The 18,140-nt window shown below is 38.4% G+C and overlaps 3 protein-coding genes across 5 annotated transcripts in view; 2 read left to right on the top strand and 1 right to left on the bottom strand.

The window, feature by feature from the left end:
* The window catches only part of LOC145457889 (uncharacterized), a 444,934-nt gene that overhangs the window by 208,827 nt on the left and 217,967 nt on the right, over positions 1-18,140 (bottom strand). The gene's annotated exons all lie outside the window — the stretch shown is intronic.
* Positions 1-18,140, top strand: part of LOC145458023 (endoplasmic reticulum metallopeptidase 1-like) — a 179,304-nt gene that overhangs the window by 41,789 nt on the left and 119,375 nt on the right. The window lies entirely within an intron of this gene.
* Positions 174-12,881, top strand: LOC145458347 (uncharacterized). The gene is made up of 5 exons (XM_080336694.1): positions 174-323; positions 875-1,039; positions 1,283-1,478; positions 3,094-3,148; positions 11,358-12,881. The coding sequence occupies exons 2-5, from the start codon at positions 980-982 to the stop codon at positions 11,392-11,394; spliced, it is 348 nt and encodes a 115-aa protein (XP_080192820.1). The 5' UTR covers positions 174-323; positions 875-979; the 3' UTR covers positions 11,395-12,881.

Below are 18,140 nucleotides of genomic sequence, written 5' to 3' on the forward strand. Positions count from 1 at the left end.
CCGATTTGTAGCACGGCCCACTTCTAGGCTTTTATAAGACACCGCTTACGTGGTTGAGATGACGAGGGGGATCCAAGATGAACCTCCAACACTTTGGTAGGAATTCTGTAGTCGACCTCAGTCGGACTCGAACCCGCAGCCTATTCGTGTTGCAGCTGTAGATTATATACCACTACGCTATCTCGCCACACCTGACTTATTGTTACACCTACGTAATATTGCCACAGGAAACCAATATTGCATACAGCCAGATATTGCTTGATTGCACCGAAGAAAAAATTGTCGACTGGTTGTTGATTGAACTTTCCTTGACAAAGTATCAGGTCAGATTCCCCATCCTATTTTTGAAATGCTTTCAAATGTTTTCATATTATGTATTGATCATTTCATATTACGTAGGCTTACCATACGTCCTCTTTTAAGAGGATTTGTCCTCTTTTTTGACTTTTTTGAAAGTGTCCTCGGAGGACGCCCTTTTGTCCTCTTTTTTGAAAATTTAGGTCAGATTTAGAGCAATTTGCGAGTGATATGCCGCAAATTAGCACAGAAGTGACGCTCCGGCGGGTATTTCGGAGTGAAAAACGGTGATTTTAGCTCTTAGAGCAAAAAGATGACTTTTTTTTTTTTTTTTTTAGTCATCTACCTGGCAAAAGTGGCAAAAATTCACCGGCTTTTGAGAATTCTATTCCGGTTTTGCAAGTTACAAATTTCTAAAAAAGTGTCCTCTTTTTAGATTTCCAAAATATGGTAAGCCTAATATTACGCATCAAACTCGTTATTAGCTTCAGCAGCTTTGTTAATGTCCAGGAAAATGCTTCAGTAATGTCTTCGTATCCTATGCCGACACAGTTTGAAACGTATAGCTTGATTTTAGGTTGAGGTCCTGGATATTTCTGTGAATGGTCGGGCTTCTCGTGATAATTACAACAAAATTTGGGAACGTGTGAGGAAAATCTCCGTATTTCGCAATATCCATGCCATGTTTTATGTTGAGAGTGAAGGTGACAGAACGATAGCTGAAGCTTGTCAGCAAAAGCAGGTATTTATCACCGGGTACGCACCGTTCTCATTGTATTGATCCTTACATTACGAGTCCGCTTCAAACGGATTTACGTAGAGATCCTTCCAGTATACGAACTATATACCACATTTGTGTGTTTGTAATTTTCGTAATAATTTTTGGAGTACCCTGTGATAGATCATTGACCGTAATGAAAAACACTGGCAAGGGCGGTAGGTACCACTAATACTAAATCTTTATTATCACAATCTGACACTGTAGATCGCATACATCAGATGCATATTTGATGGTGGATGTCGGGCTTCACTCGATGAGATTTCGTCTTGCGTCACCAATTCGGATTCAAAGAGAGTAACATTGATATACAAGCATGAAGGCGATATGTTGAAAGGAGAGGAATTGAAAAAACTTCGGAAGATTGCAAATGCTTTCAATACTGAGTTGGAAGTTTTATACAGTAAGTCATTGTAAAATGTTATTGGGTAATAGCAAAGTGCTACTGCTTCTACATTTTTATACATCAAATAGATTGTGTCTATACTTACACAACTTCATCAAGGGGGTGATTCAGACTATTAATACTTTTACCTGGAATTTTTCATTTTTTGGCAAAATTGAGCCGAGTATACTTAATTATTTACTTGGAAATCGCTACTTCTTCTTGTACTTGAATAGAAATTCACGACGTTTCTGCTACGTCTACTTGAGTACCAACGATGAGCTCTTTGATCACTTCTGATCCTGATGCAGAGTATTTTTGATAAGTAGTAACAGTCAGATTAAGTTCTTGTCATTGTCTATTCACTGATTAATTCTGTAGTTAATTGTCAAACAATATTAGACGAACTATGCAAACAGAGATGCGTTACGTGCCACTAAAATACACGACTAAATAATCAGTTATGTAATTGGTTCTCAACATATCTGACCTCGTGGTACCCTATGAAAGGGAATCATTGTTCACGATACGTTAGCACTTTGAGCACCCTGGATGCAAGATTTGTGAAGATAATGACAAAAAAAGTCATCAATATATGTCGTTATTCTGAACCGCTGTTCATCCAGCGCCACTTTCATAAATATTCAGGTTATGCCCCCCTTTATTTTAGTGGCTGTATTAAAGAAGACAGGGTAGCGGTCGACGTTGGTTCATTCTTTCTCGATTTCTGACTGTCACTATTGAAAATACTTGAGGCTTGAATCACACCATATGAACACTCGACTAATTAACGACACATAAATTGGATGCAAATAGCGTAATTGCCGTCTCCAGTAACAAGGGATATGTGAGTGTTGTCACAAAATACATAGGCGCTCTCTGTCCCTCTTTCTCTCTCTCTCTTGCGAACATTCTGGTTGCCCTTTTTAATATTTTTCTGTCATGACGATCAAAGGGAGCGCGAAAAATTTCATCATCAGCAAGGGGACGTTCCTGAAAAAGTTTGAGAACCACTGCTCTATGACTTTATGATGTACTCTGGTTCCGGTTGACACGGAGATCGTCATGATCATATCGTCGCTACCAGTCAAAACCTATAGAGCACCGTTTGTCCTGCATATATCCACACATTGATTTGACGTCATCATTGATGGAATCTCTCTCTCTCTTTCTCTCTCCCTCTCTCTCTTTCTCTCTCTCTCTCTCTTTCTCTTTATCTCTCTCTCTCCCTCTCTCTCTGACAAACTCAAATTACTCCACGGGGTGGTCAGACCCAGGTTAAAAACCTCTTATCTACGTCATATGGCTGTTTCGCTGTTTAGCCCAAGATTATAATGGTGGTGACTGGTGATACGATCACATTAGGTCTTGCCTCAATATCACGGCCTTTTTCTTTAGTCATCATCTTCCTAAATGCTATTCATTTATGCCGACAGTAACCCTTTATAACTGATTTTATCGCGGCGCCCCTGAGCAATCCCGATATCGGTCAAACTAATTTTTTGACTAGCCTCAAGTCCGATCACTGTTTCACATGTTACCCAATATCTTGAGCGCCGGCGCACAATTCATAGGATATTGACATCTCACACAAATAATAATTTTATATTTTGCAAATTATTTCTCATGCTAGTGTATGGACGAGTTGAAGATGCCTGGAAGCTCCTCGACGAAAAGGTTTATTTCAGGTGAGTTACAGATGTCGTGAAAGCCGACTTTTCTGCAAATCACAATTGAGACTTATTATCCTTCCATTCCTTGGTCGATCAATTCACATGTAGGCCTTACAACTAATCACTATACTCCTATACGATTTCAAAATAAATGATGCTAATCGGAGAACAAAATCATGTTGCCGAAATTGTGGGCTTTTGGAGACGTATTTAGAATTCCTACGACGTTCAATTACGATCGGAAATAATTCCATTTATTGTTTTATTCAATTTTATGGCGAGATATAGTCTCCTAACCATATTCGTGTCATTAGATTCGGGCAACAATTAGGTATTGTTGGATACTGAGATCATACTTGTATTTGGCTCAGGGCTTTTAACGTATACGCTAACGTATAGCCATAGCTAGAAAACCATTCCTATCTAACGCACGATTTCTTCGTGTCTTGTGATCTTTTGGTCAGATAGTTCGGTCATAACGATGTCAGATGGTGCATCACCAAATCCCTATAGTTCCCCTGCAGGAAAATAATAGCACTATCGAGCGTATTTTGAAATCGTCTGCTTCTTGCTTGTAACGTTACAATAATCTAAAATACGAATCGTTCTTTATTAATAATGAGATATTTAGTGTGATCTAATCGTGCTAAAAGGGAGCAGTTCAGGACTCGTAATACATATGGTAGGTTTCGTAATATGGTAGGTTTGGTGTAAAACGGCGATTGACGCTAAAATACCCATGCATATCATATTATGTATTGTTCAATGTACATCAGGGGTGTCAAACTCAACTGACGTGGCGAGCTGGATAGAAATCTTCACATCGTTCGCGGGCCGAACCATGTCAAACGATTTCAATATGTTACCTCAACACCCATGCCAATGAACACTTATTATCAAAGCTATGTGCATAACAGAGTTGGATCAATTGTAATTTGTAATTGTAATTGAATGTAATAATTACATTTTTCAATGTAATTGTAATGTAATTGTAATTGAAGCATTTTTATTTTGTGTAATTGTAATTGTAATTTGACAAAAATTTTGCTCAATTACAATTTCAATTACATTAAATTGCTATTGAGACCTGACAAGCACAACATAAAATAATTGACTTATAATGCATTCTCTTTAAATGTCGACAAGGAATTTGATGGATCCATTTGCGGAAGCCCTTGACTGCGCCCTTGCAGGCGAATTTTTTATTTATTTTTACCGCTATGCTGGCCTCGGCTGCCATTGTATACAATTATTAGCTTACTAACCAACGGATGGATTCTCAACACGTGACTCACGATTGAATACGCCGAGAAGCGAACTGCTGAGCCGGCTAAAAGCAGCAGAATTGATAGTCCCATAGCTGGCGATCCAAGCGTCAAAATTTGATATGTATGGTCCTAATCGGAAGCTAGTGTCGCACTGATTCCGCAATAAAAGTATATTTCCAGGCAATGGTACCATCCCAAAATAGTTGTGAAAGTCAGGGAATCGGCATTGTTCTGAGCAATCGCTGGGCGTAATTGGTCATTGTTGTGGTCATGCTGCTGCGGCGCTCTCACTTTTCAAAACAGTCGGCCTTAAACGGCTATTTTGGAGCAGTTACATTGCCCTGACGAGATTTTAATTTGCATTTTCGGAATTAGTGCATCGATAGCCTACGATAAAGACCAGATGCATCAAATTTAGACGCTTGGATCGCCAGCTCTAGGACTACAAGGTTTGCTGCTTTTAGCCGGCTCTGCAGTACGTTTGTCGGTGCATTCATCCGTGACTCACATCTTGCGCATCTATCCGTGGGTTGGCAATCTACAATACGATTTCAGATCACGATGCTGCATCGTTACTTCGTCTGGCTAACTAACCAGATCACTGGATATTATATAACGTCTTATCTGACAAAGCACGGTTTTGTTTTTACTCCTCATCCTAATTCCTACGTCCCTCGATAAAAATGATATTATTTCTTTAATTATATACTATATACGCAAATCCAACACTTGCATATATTATAATACTTTTTTCAACGACATACTGCATATAGTTCGAAAACGTTTTTTCTTTTTATTAATTACCGGGTATTTGCGCATCATGAATGAAACATGAATACTTGAATTGTTGTTAATTACGACGCTACGGTTGTCAAGGAGCACGGTTGAATTTATGATTATTCAATTACATGTTCAACAGCAGCAATTGTAATTGTAATTGTAATGTAATTGAAGCATGCAAGAAGTAATTGTAATTGTAATTGTAATTTGATATTTTTAGCATGGAGTAATTGTAATTGTAATGTAATTGAAAGATGCATGAAAGTAATTGTAATTGTAATTGAACTGAAATAATGTAATTGATCCAACTCTGGTGCATAATAGTATATATTACATTATATTACGGTAAACAAGAGTTCTATTTAAGCACAGCCTTTATTTGCAAACAACGGAATTGGCAAAATACGATGATACACTGGTCAACATATATTTTTAGGCAGACAAAGTAAGAGTGGTTTTGGGGTTTCTTAAGGGCACTGATTCCGAATATTACCTTAGTTTTTTTCAAATTTGCTCTTGTAGTGGAGATAACCCATGGGGCTATTTTGACCAAAATCTCCCATTTTCGCGGTAATGACTAGATAATAAGTCGGCTCAGTCGTACTATAAAGTTTAGAAAATCAATCTTCTCGTTATTTTTACACACAGATGACTCTTTTAAATCAAAATGCAGCAACAGCACTATATTTAGGGATAATAGATATATCATAGTTACAGACTTCGACGGATATCATGTACATAACTAAACTCCAGTCATGTATATAAGTATTTACCTAGACACTCAAATAACGTAGCATTAATTCAATCAGTTTTACGTCAACCACCTATTGTAAATTTGAAATAATCTGTTGGAATATAATATTATTGATATATTTTAAATTACAATTGTTTTTTGTACGATTTTCGCCTGTAAGCTATTTCGTGCAGTTTCTCGAAAGGTTCCGGCAATGGTCTGACACAATATGTGAAATTACTCATCTCATCTGCCCTGAGATCTTTCTTATGTTGTTCTGATGTCTTGGTAGAACCCCTCCCCTTGCTAATCAACAAGATGATCAGGAAATATATCAAGATGATTGAACAGGAAGTGAACTTTTATGCTCATGTTCGTGCTCAAGTTTTCGATATGCAGATACGAATTTTCGGACCAACTGTTTGTAGTTGGGTGCTTTGCCATCATCTAAAAAGTTTAATTTACTACATCCTAGGAGAAATTACATGCAGTGAACTCCTTTCTAATGTGAAATTGGAATCTTTCATCGGTGTTTGAATATACCAAATAACAGATTTAAGCTTGTCGTTTGATAGGATTACTAGGTATACCCACTGTGTTGACTCAGCGGAAAATTATCCATTTACCAGTCAAAAAATGAGACTGATATGAGTAATGTAGTTAAGCATTTCAAGGACAAATTTTACACCTTTATGCTCCTCTTTAATCTTGGCAGAATTACCAATTGATACAGGAGAATATGTATTTCCATTGTGCAAAAGTACAATTTTTAGGCTTGACAAACTGCTTTTTGATAAACAAATATTTCGCATCATGTCATGTTAATATTGATAGGATGACTGAGAATGACATGAGGGTTCTTCATAGTCAATTAAGTATTTATGCGCAGTATAAAATTAGAAAAAACTACGATTTTCTTCCTACCAAGTGAAATATTTAAGGGTAAATACAGTAATTTTGGGCTTTTTTAGGGGTGTAAATATCTTCTGACAAAGAGCCAATCTGACAAATCTAATGTGATATTCGTAATCAGCAGCCTCAAAAACCCCAGAAACGGCTCTCATATGTTCTGCCTAAAAAAATTCGCTAAAATAGGGGGTCTAAGGACGATATAAGTTGGCATATTATACACTCCCTTTGTTTTAGAGGTAATCTGGCGTTTTCCCCCTTTCAGTTCGGTTTAGTATCAACCTTATGCGTTTTATGACTTGTCAGGAGTAAGAGATTTAACTGTAAACGCGGACGTCGGAATTTCGGTTATTATTATTATTATCAAGTCGCGATTCGGGTTTGTCTGGAGGCCAAGGACCATTTTCCCATAAAACTCTGAACTCAGTATGCACTTTTTGCAACTAAGAATCGGCTGTCTATGTCAATACCTTTGTTCCTACTCGCAACTAGAGGGAATCCACAACACCGCTGTCGCGTGGTTATAATGTGGTCTATAAACTGAGTATTAGGGCTGTGCAAAAAAACATCTTTTTCTTTGGATTTCACTGGCTATGTGATAAAATTGTTAGGTTGGTTGAAACAACGCTGTACACCAAATTTGGCTCAATTCCAGCCAGTAGAAGCGAGATTCTTGCAGTAAAATGTTTTGAATTTATCATTGAAAAATGAAAAATAAAAAAAGTTCAAAATTTCTCTGTCAACCCCATAAAATTGTTGGGCTGTCAGTAGAAATGATGCATACAAAATTTGGCTCAATCCCAACCAATGGAAGTGAAGTTATTGCAGTAGAAAAAATTCCAATTCCATGATTTTATAATAAATAATTAATAAGTTAGCCACCGTAAATACTATTTCATTCAAATCCAAATTTTTCTACAGCAATAACTTCGCTTTTAGTGGTGGGAATTGATCCAAATTTTGTGTGCATCATTTCTACTGACAGCCTAACAATTTTATGGGGTTGACAGAAAAATTGTGAAATTTCATTTTTTATTTTTCAATGATAAATTCAAAACTTTCTACCGCAAGAGTCTCGCTTCTACTGGTTGGAATTGAGCCAAACTTTGTGTGCAGCGTTGTTTTCACCAGCCTAACAATTTTATCACATAGCCAGTGAAATCTGGAAAAGAAGTTTATTTTTGAACAGCCCTACTTAGTATACTCGACATTGGCTGCCTTGGTGGGATATTTAATGGAAGTGTTTGTTACTAAGAATCTCAACATTTGCGGGAGCTGTGCGTGATAATCAGGCCGTTTTCCATTTACTCAGAATTGCTTCGCGGTCCGGACGAAATCGACTGGTGGGCCTGACTTGGCTCGAGGGCCGTATGTTTGCCACCCCTGGTGTACCTGTACAAAACATGCACTGAAACAACAACAACGTATACACGTGCTGTACATGTGGATACATGGCTCAGTGGTTTACAAAGCGGGAATTTTGAGAGACAGTTGTTCGAAAAATATGAAGGGAGCTAAAATGTACCAAGGGGGGGGGGGGCGATAGGGGCAGCAAAATGTTATATCAGGGATATCAAACTCAAGTTACCTCGTAGGCCGGCTTCAAACCATCAGGTAACTCGCGGGCCGCGCCAGTCTAATAATTCGATAATGTTACCTCGGAATCCATGGCCTTATTTTTCGTTTGAATACTTTGTTTTCAAGCATTACATCCATTACGGGTCATTGGGGCTCTGTTCTAGCAACACCGTTATTCACAAACAACGGAATTGGCAAAATACGGTGATTGACCAGTTGAATACACAGATATAAACCAATGAAACAGTGGCTCTAACGGCCTTTCAATTGTCATACTAATATGCTACCTTTGTTTGAGTCGTAATCTGGTTTCAGCCTTCTTTATGCCTGGTGAAAAATACAATATATATTAACAGTAAAAGCTTACGTTGGAATTTGATACATAATCCTGAAATCGCGATACAGGTTTCCCTGGAGGCCTGGAACTTTCGTCAGAAGTGATACAGCAATGCAATCACGGATATTTTGATTATATTACTGGGTAGCTATCCTCATGTAACCTACATATAACGGTTAGGGCTGGGCAAAATCGAGTACCTGAGTGATTCGATTCTGAATCACGTATTACGCTTCGAGTCGAGTCGAGTATTCGAGTATCACTCATCATGACGTCGCAACAGAATGCACTGTGTCAACGTTCAAATATGTACCTTTTATGCCACCACAACCAATATAATACTTGTTATCCGTCACCAGTGGTGGCCTTACGAACGGGGGGGCCCTGGGCGAGACTTACCGGGGGGGCCCCTGTAAGTATCTAACCGTAACTTATGGGGGGCTCCGCCCCCCAGACCCCCCTTTCCCGCGGTAAGGTTTGCCCAGGTGCTGGATTCGGCTATGTCTATTATTGCATGTGTCTAAGGATAGACTACATCAAGACTAAGTAATTCTGCCGCATGCAGAGACGTGATCATCATCGGGATACGGGACTTTTCTAACAAATGCAGAGATTTGATGACGATTGACACATCCGTACGGAATCATATTCTTGCTTGGTACACGGATTTCCATGTTTATTCGTTATTATCCTTAAAAAAGCGCATATTCCGAATAGGGGGGCCCCTTCGACCAGGGGGGGCCCCGGGCGACCGCCCACCTCGCCCACCCCAAAAGCCACCACTGTCCGTCACATTAAAGACACTTTTGTATTTTTCCGACCATACCGATGTCATGGTACTTATTGACAATGTTGTGGGATGATCATGACTTCGGAAATGTGTTATTTCCAGTAACGTTCGTAGCTTTGTACTATGTCTCGTATGCTGCGACACGGCCAATCCAGGTTTCAAGGCATGCTCAGTGGAAAATATAGTACCAAAACTATAATTCTCGCTAGTAAATTACCTGTCAGTTGCGAGGAGCGTATAATTACAGTACTCGAAAAAATCCTCTTTTACTACTCGACTCGAATCATTAAAATTAATACTCGATTCAGATTCGAGTACTCGAATCATTGTGCCCAGCCCTAATAACGGTTTGCACTGGCGTCTGTGAATAACTACTTTTCGGTAATATTTTTCATAAAACTGAATTCAGTTTGCAATTTTAGCCTTCTCGGAATTGACTGTAAATGTCACCGACCTGTTTCTAATGGTGGGTACAGTAAAACTACAATACCAGTATCGGGTGGTTACAATGTGGCCCATGAACATTAGGGCTCTTCAAAAATGACTTTATTTCTCAAATCGTACTGGCTACTTGATAAAATTGTTAGGTTACCTAATTTAAGCCTACACACAAAATTTGGTTCAATTCCAGCCAGTAACCGCTTTGCTACAGGAGAAGTAAGTTTCTGTTTATTATATAAAAATAAATAATAAAAAGTTTTAAAATTTTCTGTTCACCCCATGAAACTGTTAGGCTGTCTATAGAAACGATGCTCACCAAATTTGGTTCAATTCCAACCAGTGGAAGCGGAGTTATTGCCGTCGAAAAATTTGGATTTGAATAAAATAGTATTTACGGTGAGCACAACTATAATAAATAAACAAAGAATCGGTCACCGTAAATACTATTTTATTCAAATCCAAATTTTTCGACGGCTATAACTCCGCTTCCACTGGTTGGAATTGAACCAAATTTGGTGAGCATCGTTTCTATAGACAGCCTAACACTTTCATGGGGTAAACAGAAAATTTTCAAATTTTTTATTATTTATTTTTATATAATAAATAGAAACTTTCTTCTCCTGTAGCAAAGCGGTTACTGGCTGGAATTGAACCAAATTTTGTGTGTAGGCTTAAATTAGGTAACTTAACAATTTTATCAAGTAGCCAGTACGATTTGAGAAAAAATGTCATTTTTGAAGAGCCCTAATGAACATGCTCGACGTTGGCTGTCTTTAGGGATTATTTAATGAAAGTATTTCCTACTAAAAATTACAACATTTGTTGGAAATACGCTGGATAATGCAAGCATTTTCTAATCTATACTCAGAATTGCTTCTTGGTCCGGATGAAATCGACTGTCGGGCTGAATTCGGCGTTCACGGGCCGCATATTTTACTTACACCCCTACGTTGGAACGTTAAATCAATTCTATTTAAATAGATGTTTGGTTGGTCGACGGCCGGGTGTTGCTAGAAAAGCGGTTCAATTCCTGATTCATCCCAGCTCGCGAGTGGTGAAAAGAACAAAATCGTAGAAATCTGCTTTACATTACGACAGTGATTATCAAATTATATGTCTCGAAGTCTATAACTGGGATCGCAACAGCACCAGAACGATCGTTTACCGTGCGTAATATTTAACGAACAAAAAACATTCTTCACACTTTGCGCAGTCTTTCCTGGGCATTGTGGACATTTGTAAGTAAATTGAGCCCAGCACTGTAACAGTAAGTTTTGCACCTTCCAACAACGTTCACACATGGTCTATAGCCAACTCATTGTCCATGTAGTAAGCAGACGTGTATAGTTAAATAAAGATGTCTCTTTATTCAAAGTTACTCATTTTAGGGAGAACAGACGAAGGCAGATGATGCAGATACGCTAAGAGTTAACAGTTGGCATGATAATCCAAGACCATCGGGATGCTGCAAGCAGAATGACTGCATTACATTTCAGAGTTCGAGCTGACGATTTTGCGTTCGATTGTTACAGCTCACAAGTGATCAATTTTATGACACTATTTATATTGTGCATGTTACTCAATTGATGGATTTTAACGAAAACGACGTTTCAATGCTGTAGGGTTGGATTCATACTTATGCAAGATATTTTGCTTTTATAAAGATTCCTGCTTAATTATAATGGAATGCCAGCTTTATCAAATTTATATCATCGTTTGTAAAAGAGTAGTTGTCATATTGTATATTTCGTAGCAGCCTTTGAGGGCATGTTTGCAAATCAAAATACTACCCAGCATAAACTCTGCTTGAATTCATCTGTCGTTTGAAGATCTTTGTCCAATTTTAATCATTAAGATCTACGAACTATTGCATACGCTATCATTTGTATTTGTGCTGCTAGCTCCGGTCCGCTGTATGCTTCTTATGACCTTTCGTGATAGCTGGGGATTTCAGTTATATGTATATACCGTTCAAAATCTGAGTTATTTGGTATTTTAACTAATATAAATCAGGGAGATCTAGAACTTGAAGTTCTAGATATCCTTGATAAAAATAATAGTAGAATAAAACAAAGCGTACAGAAAAATACATACGTATGAATAATTTGAATAATAATAAACATTACTGTGTAGTTAGCATAAACTTCCAAATATTCCATTAATGTGTTTCGTCTTGTACTAAATCTTTTAAAATGTGCATGTATACCTAGCTCATTTGATGTACTATAGTGCAGTACTTTTTAACCTTTTTGAGCACCATTCGCACTCTTTTTTGCAAAATAAAGTTCATTCGCACAAACTAACCGAAAATTGTTTTACAAAAAGAAGATGAAGATACTTAACAATATTTTGTTCAGATGTGCAGCAAATAGTCTGCTATAGCTTAGTTAGGCCATCAAGTAGGCCTATCTCTTTATAAAGACAACTTTTCTTCAACGTTATGATTTCAACAATAGTGCCGATAAGTTGTTGGGTTTTTTATACAAGAACGTTTACTAGACCTTTTTTATGAGAACCATCCAGCACTCATATCCGAATTACAGCGGATTTTCACCAAGTGAAAAATGCTTGGTGGTAGAAATCGTTTTGCTGGCACAAAGGTCTCGGAGGCTCCAGTTCGTCGAAAGGATGATAAATCAACATTTTTGTGTTGATGCTTCTGCCTGATGACTTGGAAAATAAGCTCCAAAAGTATCAATGAGAGGGGCACAATAGAACTCACTACCTTTTGATAATTTGCCACAACTTGTGTTATGTTTTTTTTTAATTTCCGAATTTCTGTCTCGCCACTAAATGAGACGAGTAAAAGAAAGTCACGATACCGTGTGTTCGGCTCTTTAGCTCAATCTAACTTGAAAGTTTATAACAGTTCAATAATCATAAAGCAGGTTTTTAGACCACGATCAAAATCTGAGTTTAATGGCAACTCCCGACCCGAGGTTTGCACATAAAAAAGAATGCATTTTTAACAACATAGTAGTATGCTACGATTTTACGGGCATGTATGACATACAGAAAGCGGACACCATAATTGCACCCAACACAGCTCTACGAAACATGTCTGACGCTCGCGACTTCAAATTCCGGTGTGTTAAATTCCTCTGATTGTCGCATTTGTACTACTGTCTCCTTATATTGCAATAACGGGACCATGGTCGGTGCCGACCGCCGACTATATCGACAACATAGCATATGTATATCGAAAGTTATGGCCAATCAGCGACGGTCATTTTTGGCCAAGGATTTGTCGCTTCTGATCTTTTTGACACTGCAATTTTATCAGCGGTGTTTTGGCCAAAACTTCATGTGTTCATACTGTTCATGTGCCCGACGCAGAAGGGATTAGCATCGAAATGACGGTGGCTCATAGGCCCGAACTGGCTTATTTCACACCCCTACACTCATCTTAATGGTCGTTGACGATGTTTTCCATTGAAACCAGTCGGACAAATCTTATCACGAATTCAAACCAATTTGTGAAACCCAAAAGTCGGCTCATTTTCATGATCAAGGCACATATTCTGCGTGTCTTGCTTATTGGCTATAGTACCCAACACAGTGATCTTGGCTATGTAAAAACTATCCACTGGACTTTTTGATATAAATTCAACAAATATGACATTCACATTAAGATATTGCTCTGGTACCGCGGCGACCCAAAATTATAGGCTATCCTTGGCGACCCATATCCTTGAAGGGGTAAAAATCTGCGTTACAGTAACTTGCAAATGTGAGTCTGTAATGTTGGTATTTACTCATATCTTCGTGCCTTGCTCTAATCCAGTGGTTCTTAACCAATTATCTCCAGCGCCCCCAGAAGGCGATTTGGATTTTAAAAGGGACTGCTGTACCCCTTTGTACATTAAAGAAGCTTTGAAGCTTCCGGCCAAAACGATTAACTAAATATACTTGTATTTGAGAGCTACAAAATTGATTCGTTAGATTTCTTGATTGTATCATAAAGGATGATACTGTTTAGTTTTGTGACCCACAACAGACATGAACGTTATATATTATGGGTTGTTCTGTTTGGAATACATTCATGTTAAAGTTAAGAGCTGGGCGCAGCACTAAGTTCAATGTGAGCAAAGATATCTACCTAGGGTTGCATTTAAAACAAACGGTGTTTAAAAACACTTTGTTCAAAACATGTTTTAAACAGTGTTTTAAAAAAAGTACTTTTTGAAAAAAAAAATGTCTTTTTTAAGTGGTAAAATTATGCTATAATTGTGTAAATGCTTTTAAAAAAACATGTTGTATGAGCCTACGGACAATTAACACTAGATATAGCCGACGTTTATCGATATGGGATGGTTGGAACCCTCAAAATAGTCGGTTCAACATTAATAGTACAGGTATTTCGTCGAAGGAACTATATTTACCCTATATTTTCAATTGTCAATGCCAATCCACTATGACGTCACAATTAACTATTCGTGACGTCATAGCTTACAAGAAAACAAAAAAAAACAATAAAAAACATGTTTTAAATTAGGGCCTTGTTTTAAACAAGTTTGTTTTAAATTGATTTTTGTTTTAAATGCAACCCTATCTCTATCACATTCTCAGTTGATTTTGCTAGTCACCAGTGTTAAGATGACTCGAGTCACTTTTTTCCTATGACTTGACTTGACTCGAGTCACTATGCAAAAATAACTTGACCTGACTTGACTCTGCGTTTCAGAAATGTGGATTGACTCGTGACTCGGAGCAAAATTTACGGGTCAATTTCAAGTCACCAAGTAAACGGTGTCGATTAGATCTCTGATCTTGTCTATGTTCGGATAGTTCACGATACGCCAGTGTCACTTGTGAGTGCAACCAGTCATTCACTGATTGTGCGTTTCACTGATCCTCCATTGCTACATCACAAATAAACTGCCCGCAAACGAAATGATCACAGCTTAAGTTGTCGTAGCAGTACTAATAGATTAATCTAATTCTAAGAGCAACGGATCACTGTTTATTAGACGGCTCTGTGCTTACATTGCACAGCGCTCACTTTTACCAACCCTCTTGTATTATTTAAATCGAACGAATATAGTTTATTCGTTTATGTTCTCACTGATGTGTAGATGGTTATAGTCAGTGATGGCTTTTGGGGTGGGCGAGGTGGGCGGTCGCCCGGGGCCCCCCCTGGTCGAAGGGGGCCCCCTATTTGGATTTTGCGCTTTTTTCAAGAAGAATGACGAATAAACATGGAAATCCGTGCACCAAGCAAGAATATGATTCTGTACAGATGTGTCAATCATCATCAAATCACTGCATTTGTTAGAAAAGTTCCGTATCCCGATAATGATCACGTCTCTGCATGCGGTAGAATAACTTAGTTTTGATATAGTCTATCCTCGCACTAGTTGCACACAGGCAAAATAGACATGGCCGAATCCAGCATCTGGGCAAACCTTTGCGGTGGTTAAAGATAGATAGTAATAACCGATGCAAAAGGGGGGTCCCCCGGTACGCATAGATACTAATAGGGGGGCCCCCCGGTAAGTTTTGCCCAGGGCCCCCCCGTTCGTAGGGCCACCACTGGTTATAGTACGATATGAATTTCTTCAAACTTTTTCGGGATTCCTATTCAATCCTCTATTTTTGCTGATAAAAACAGAATGTAGCATGTAGCTCAGAGTTGTGAAAACTCAACTGACGTCGCGGGTCGGATTAAAATATTCAGATCACTCGCGGGCCGCACCAGTGAAATGATTCCAAAATATTACCTCAAAATACACAGATTCCATAAATTGGAATATTTATATGCTCGCTTTGTTTTAGTTGTATCCTGGCGTCAACCCAGCGTATGCGTTTTGAGGAACACAAAAGATTTAACTGTAAACGGGGGTTCATTGTTATCATATAGTGATGCGGGTTTCTCTCTACTTTTTGAGTCCAACTAATGGAGCAATGCGACCCGGCGTAACTCAGGGTTGTAATGACTCGAGTCATGACTCGACTCGAGTCAGACTCGAGTCACGTTTTTTTTGTGACTCGACTTGACTCGAGTCATTTTCTTGAAATGGGAAAATGACTCGACTCGACTCGAGTCAATATTTGGATTGACTCGACTTGTACTCGAGTCATTACACATGACTCGACCCAAGTCAATGACTCGGCTTATTTTATATGACTTGAAGATGAATAGATTTGCGAATCGTAATGGCTAGTTCAACACATCTGACGAATTGTGCCGACATCGCTATTTGTCACCACTGCTTTCGTTGCACTCGTCTGATATCAGATATGCCGCCGCAAAAACAACAGACAATGGTACCATAGTGTCTTATATGGCGTCGACACAACCAAATCTCACGCCTCAGAAATTGATTCACGTCACAATTTCGATTTGGCTACAGGCAATTTGAAGGTCATTTTCGACCGGCTTGGCGAGCATTAAATTTGGTAAAACGGGTATCAATCGAAAGCTGACTCTGCACTGATTACGAAAACATAAATGTTATTCCGCTCGTGGCCCTGGAGCCCCCACAATCAGCCTCTCGAATTTTTCATTGTTATGGAGATCGGCATTGGGACGCAATAATGCTGTCTGGCTCTTTTGCTCTTGAGCTACTCTCTCGTTTCGCCAGATAGCATTGCTGCGTCCCAATGCCAATCAGGGTAGTACCAACTACCAACCCTGCTCTCTCTCTCACTCTACAACCATTCAATTAGGCACGCTATCACTGTCAATTACTTGCGCGCATTAGTGGAAGCATTGAAAAATTCTATTTTAAAGCGTTTTGCTGGAGTGTTTGTAAATGTGAACATGATCACAACTGATTGGTCTTCGGATTGACCTATCGGTAATCCCAAACCGTTTGGTGAAACCATCTTCTTCACATCATGCGTGTTCGATCCGAAATTTGCTTTCCATTAGCTTATGGATCTAAATTACTCAGAACAATCCCGAATTGCACTGCGGCAGAAAATAATCGAGTTGATGATGACTGGGCCTGACACTCATTCATAGAGGATCACCAGCCAAGGTACAAAATCATCTGACGAAGAGGTACTAGTAGATCCTCCGCAATCAAAGTATTTAGGACTTTTCAATTATACAAGCAAACAATCGAAGTAAAGTTCAATTGGAGCCAACGTAATGACTCAGATAGTCAAGTAATTGGAAGAGACCGATAAGCTTATGTGTAGATTTGAAAGCAAAGATTCTTTGCAATTTTGGGCGACTCGAAAGAATGAGTATCCTATGCTCTTCACTATGGTTCAAAAATGCTTATTAATTCCTGCATCTAGTGCACCAGTGCAACGTGTATTCAGTAGAGCTGGATTTATTCTAAGGCCATGCCGCTCTAATATATCTGAGGATCTCCTTTCCACTTTGGTATTTTTAAAGTGTAACTCATCATTGATGTGATATGCTGTCTGTGAAAACACACAATACCACCTGTCTATTTGAGGTTTTGTTAGGTATATGCATTGTGCACGTGAGTAATAATGAATGGCTAATGCTGCATGATGTTTGTAGAATAGGACTGTTCAAAAGTAACTTCTTTTTTATGTTACTCGGTGGCTACTTGATTACGTTGCATAAAAAGAACATTGAATCTAGCTCAATTTTAAAAAGAAGAATCAATGATAGATAGGAGAAAATTTTGGATTTGAAAATAAATAAAGTATTTTTAGTGAGAAATTGTTTCATATAATATATTTACATAGTAGTAGTAAGCCGACTATTTTTTCATATCCAAAATATTCTACTCTAATAACTTCATTTCTTCTAGTTGGAATCTGCTATGAATCATATTTTAACACAATGTAACAATATCATGAGATAGCCGGTAAAATTCGAAAATCTCTATTTGTAATTATTCTAAAATTTTCTTTCATAGCATTGCTTTCTACTGGTTGAAATTGAGCCAAATTTGATTTTTTTCGGGCAATCTAACAATTTTAAGGAGTAGCCGGAAAACTTGAAAACATGTTTTCGAACAGCCTCATTGTACAATTATTTCTCCAATGCTGATGCTGCGATGTAGTCTGTAATGCAATTGGGAAAACCTTAAGTAATACCAAAAGGTATCTGTTTTTTTGTCACTGCACAATGCACATCGCTGCATGCACGCTTTTACAGCATGCTGGCTTGGTGTAAATACCTCTACATAAACATGCATCTGCTGATTCTCTATCAGCTGGTATCTCCGTGAATTCGTTGGTTC

The sequence above is a fragment of the Botryllus schlosseri genome, chromosome 2, assembly GCF_051294905.1.
Source record: "Botryllus schlosseri isolate E-star chromosome 2, Bs_hap1, whole genome shotgun sequence".
Classification (NCBI taxonomy): Eukaryota; Metazoa; Chordata; class Ascidiacea; order Stolidobranchia; family Styelidae; genus Botryllus; species Botryllus schlosseri.

Coding starts and splice junctions, on each gene's coding strand:
- LOC145458347 (XM_080336694.1), top strand. CDS start 980: ATGTTTTATGTTGAGAGTGAAGGTGACAGAACGATAGCTGAAGCTTGT. Junction 1,040..1,282: donor AAGCTTGTCAGCAAAAGCAG/GTATTTATCACC, acceptor CTGACACTGTAG/ATCGCATACATCAGATGCAT. Junction 1,479..3,093: donor TGAGTTGGAAGTTTTATACA/GTAAGTCATTGT, acceptor TTCTCATGCTAG/TGTATGGACGAGTTGAAGAT.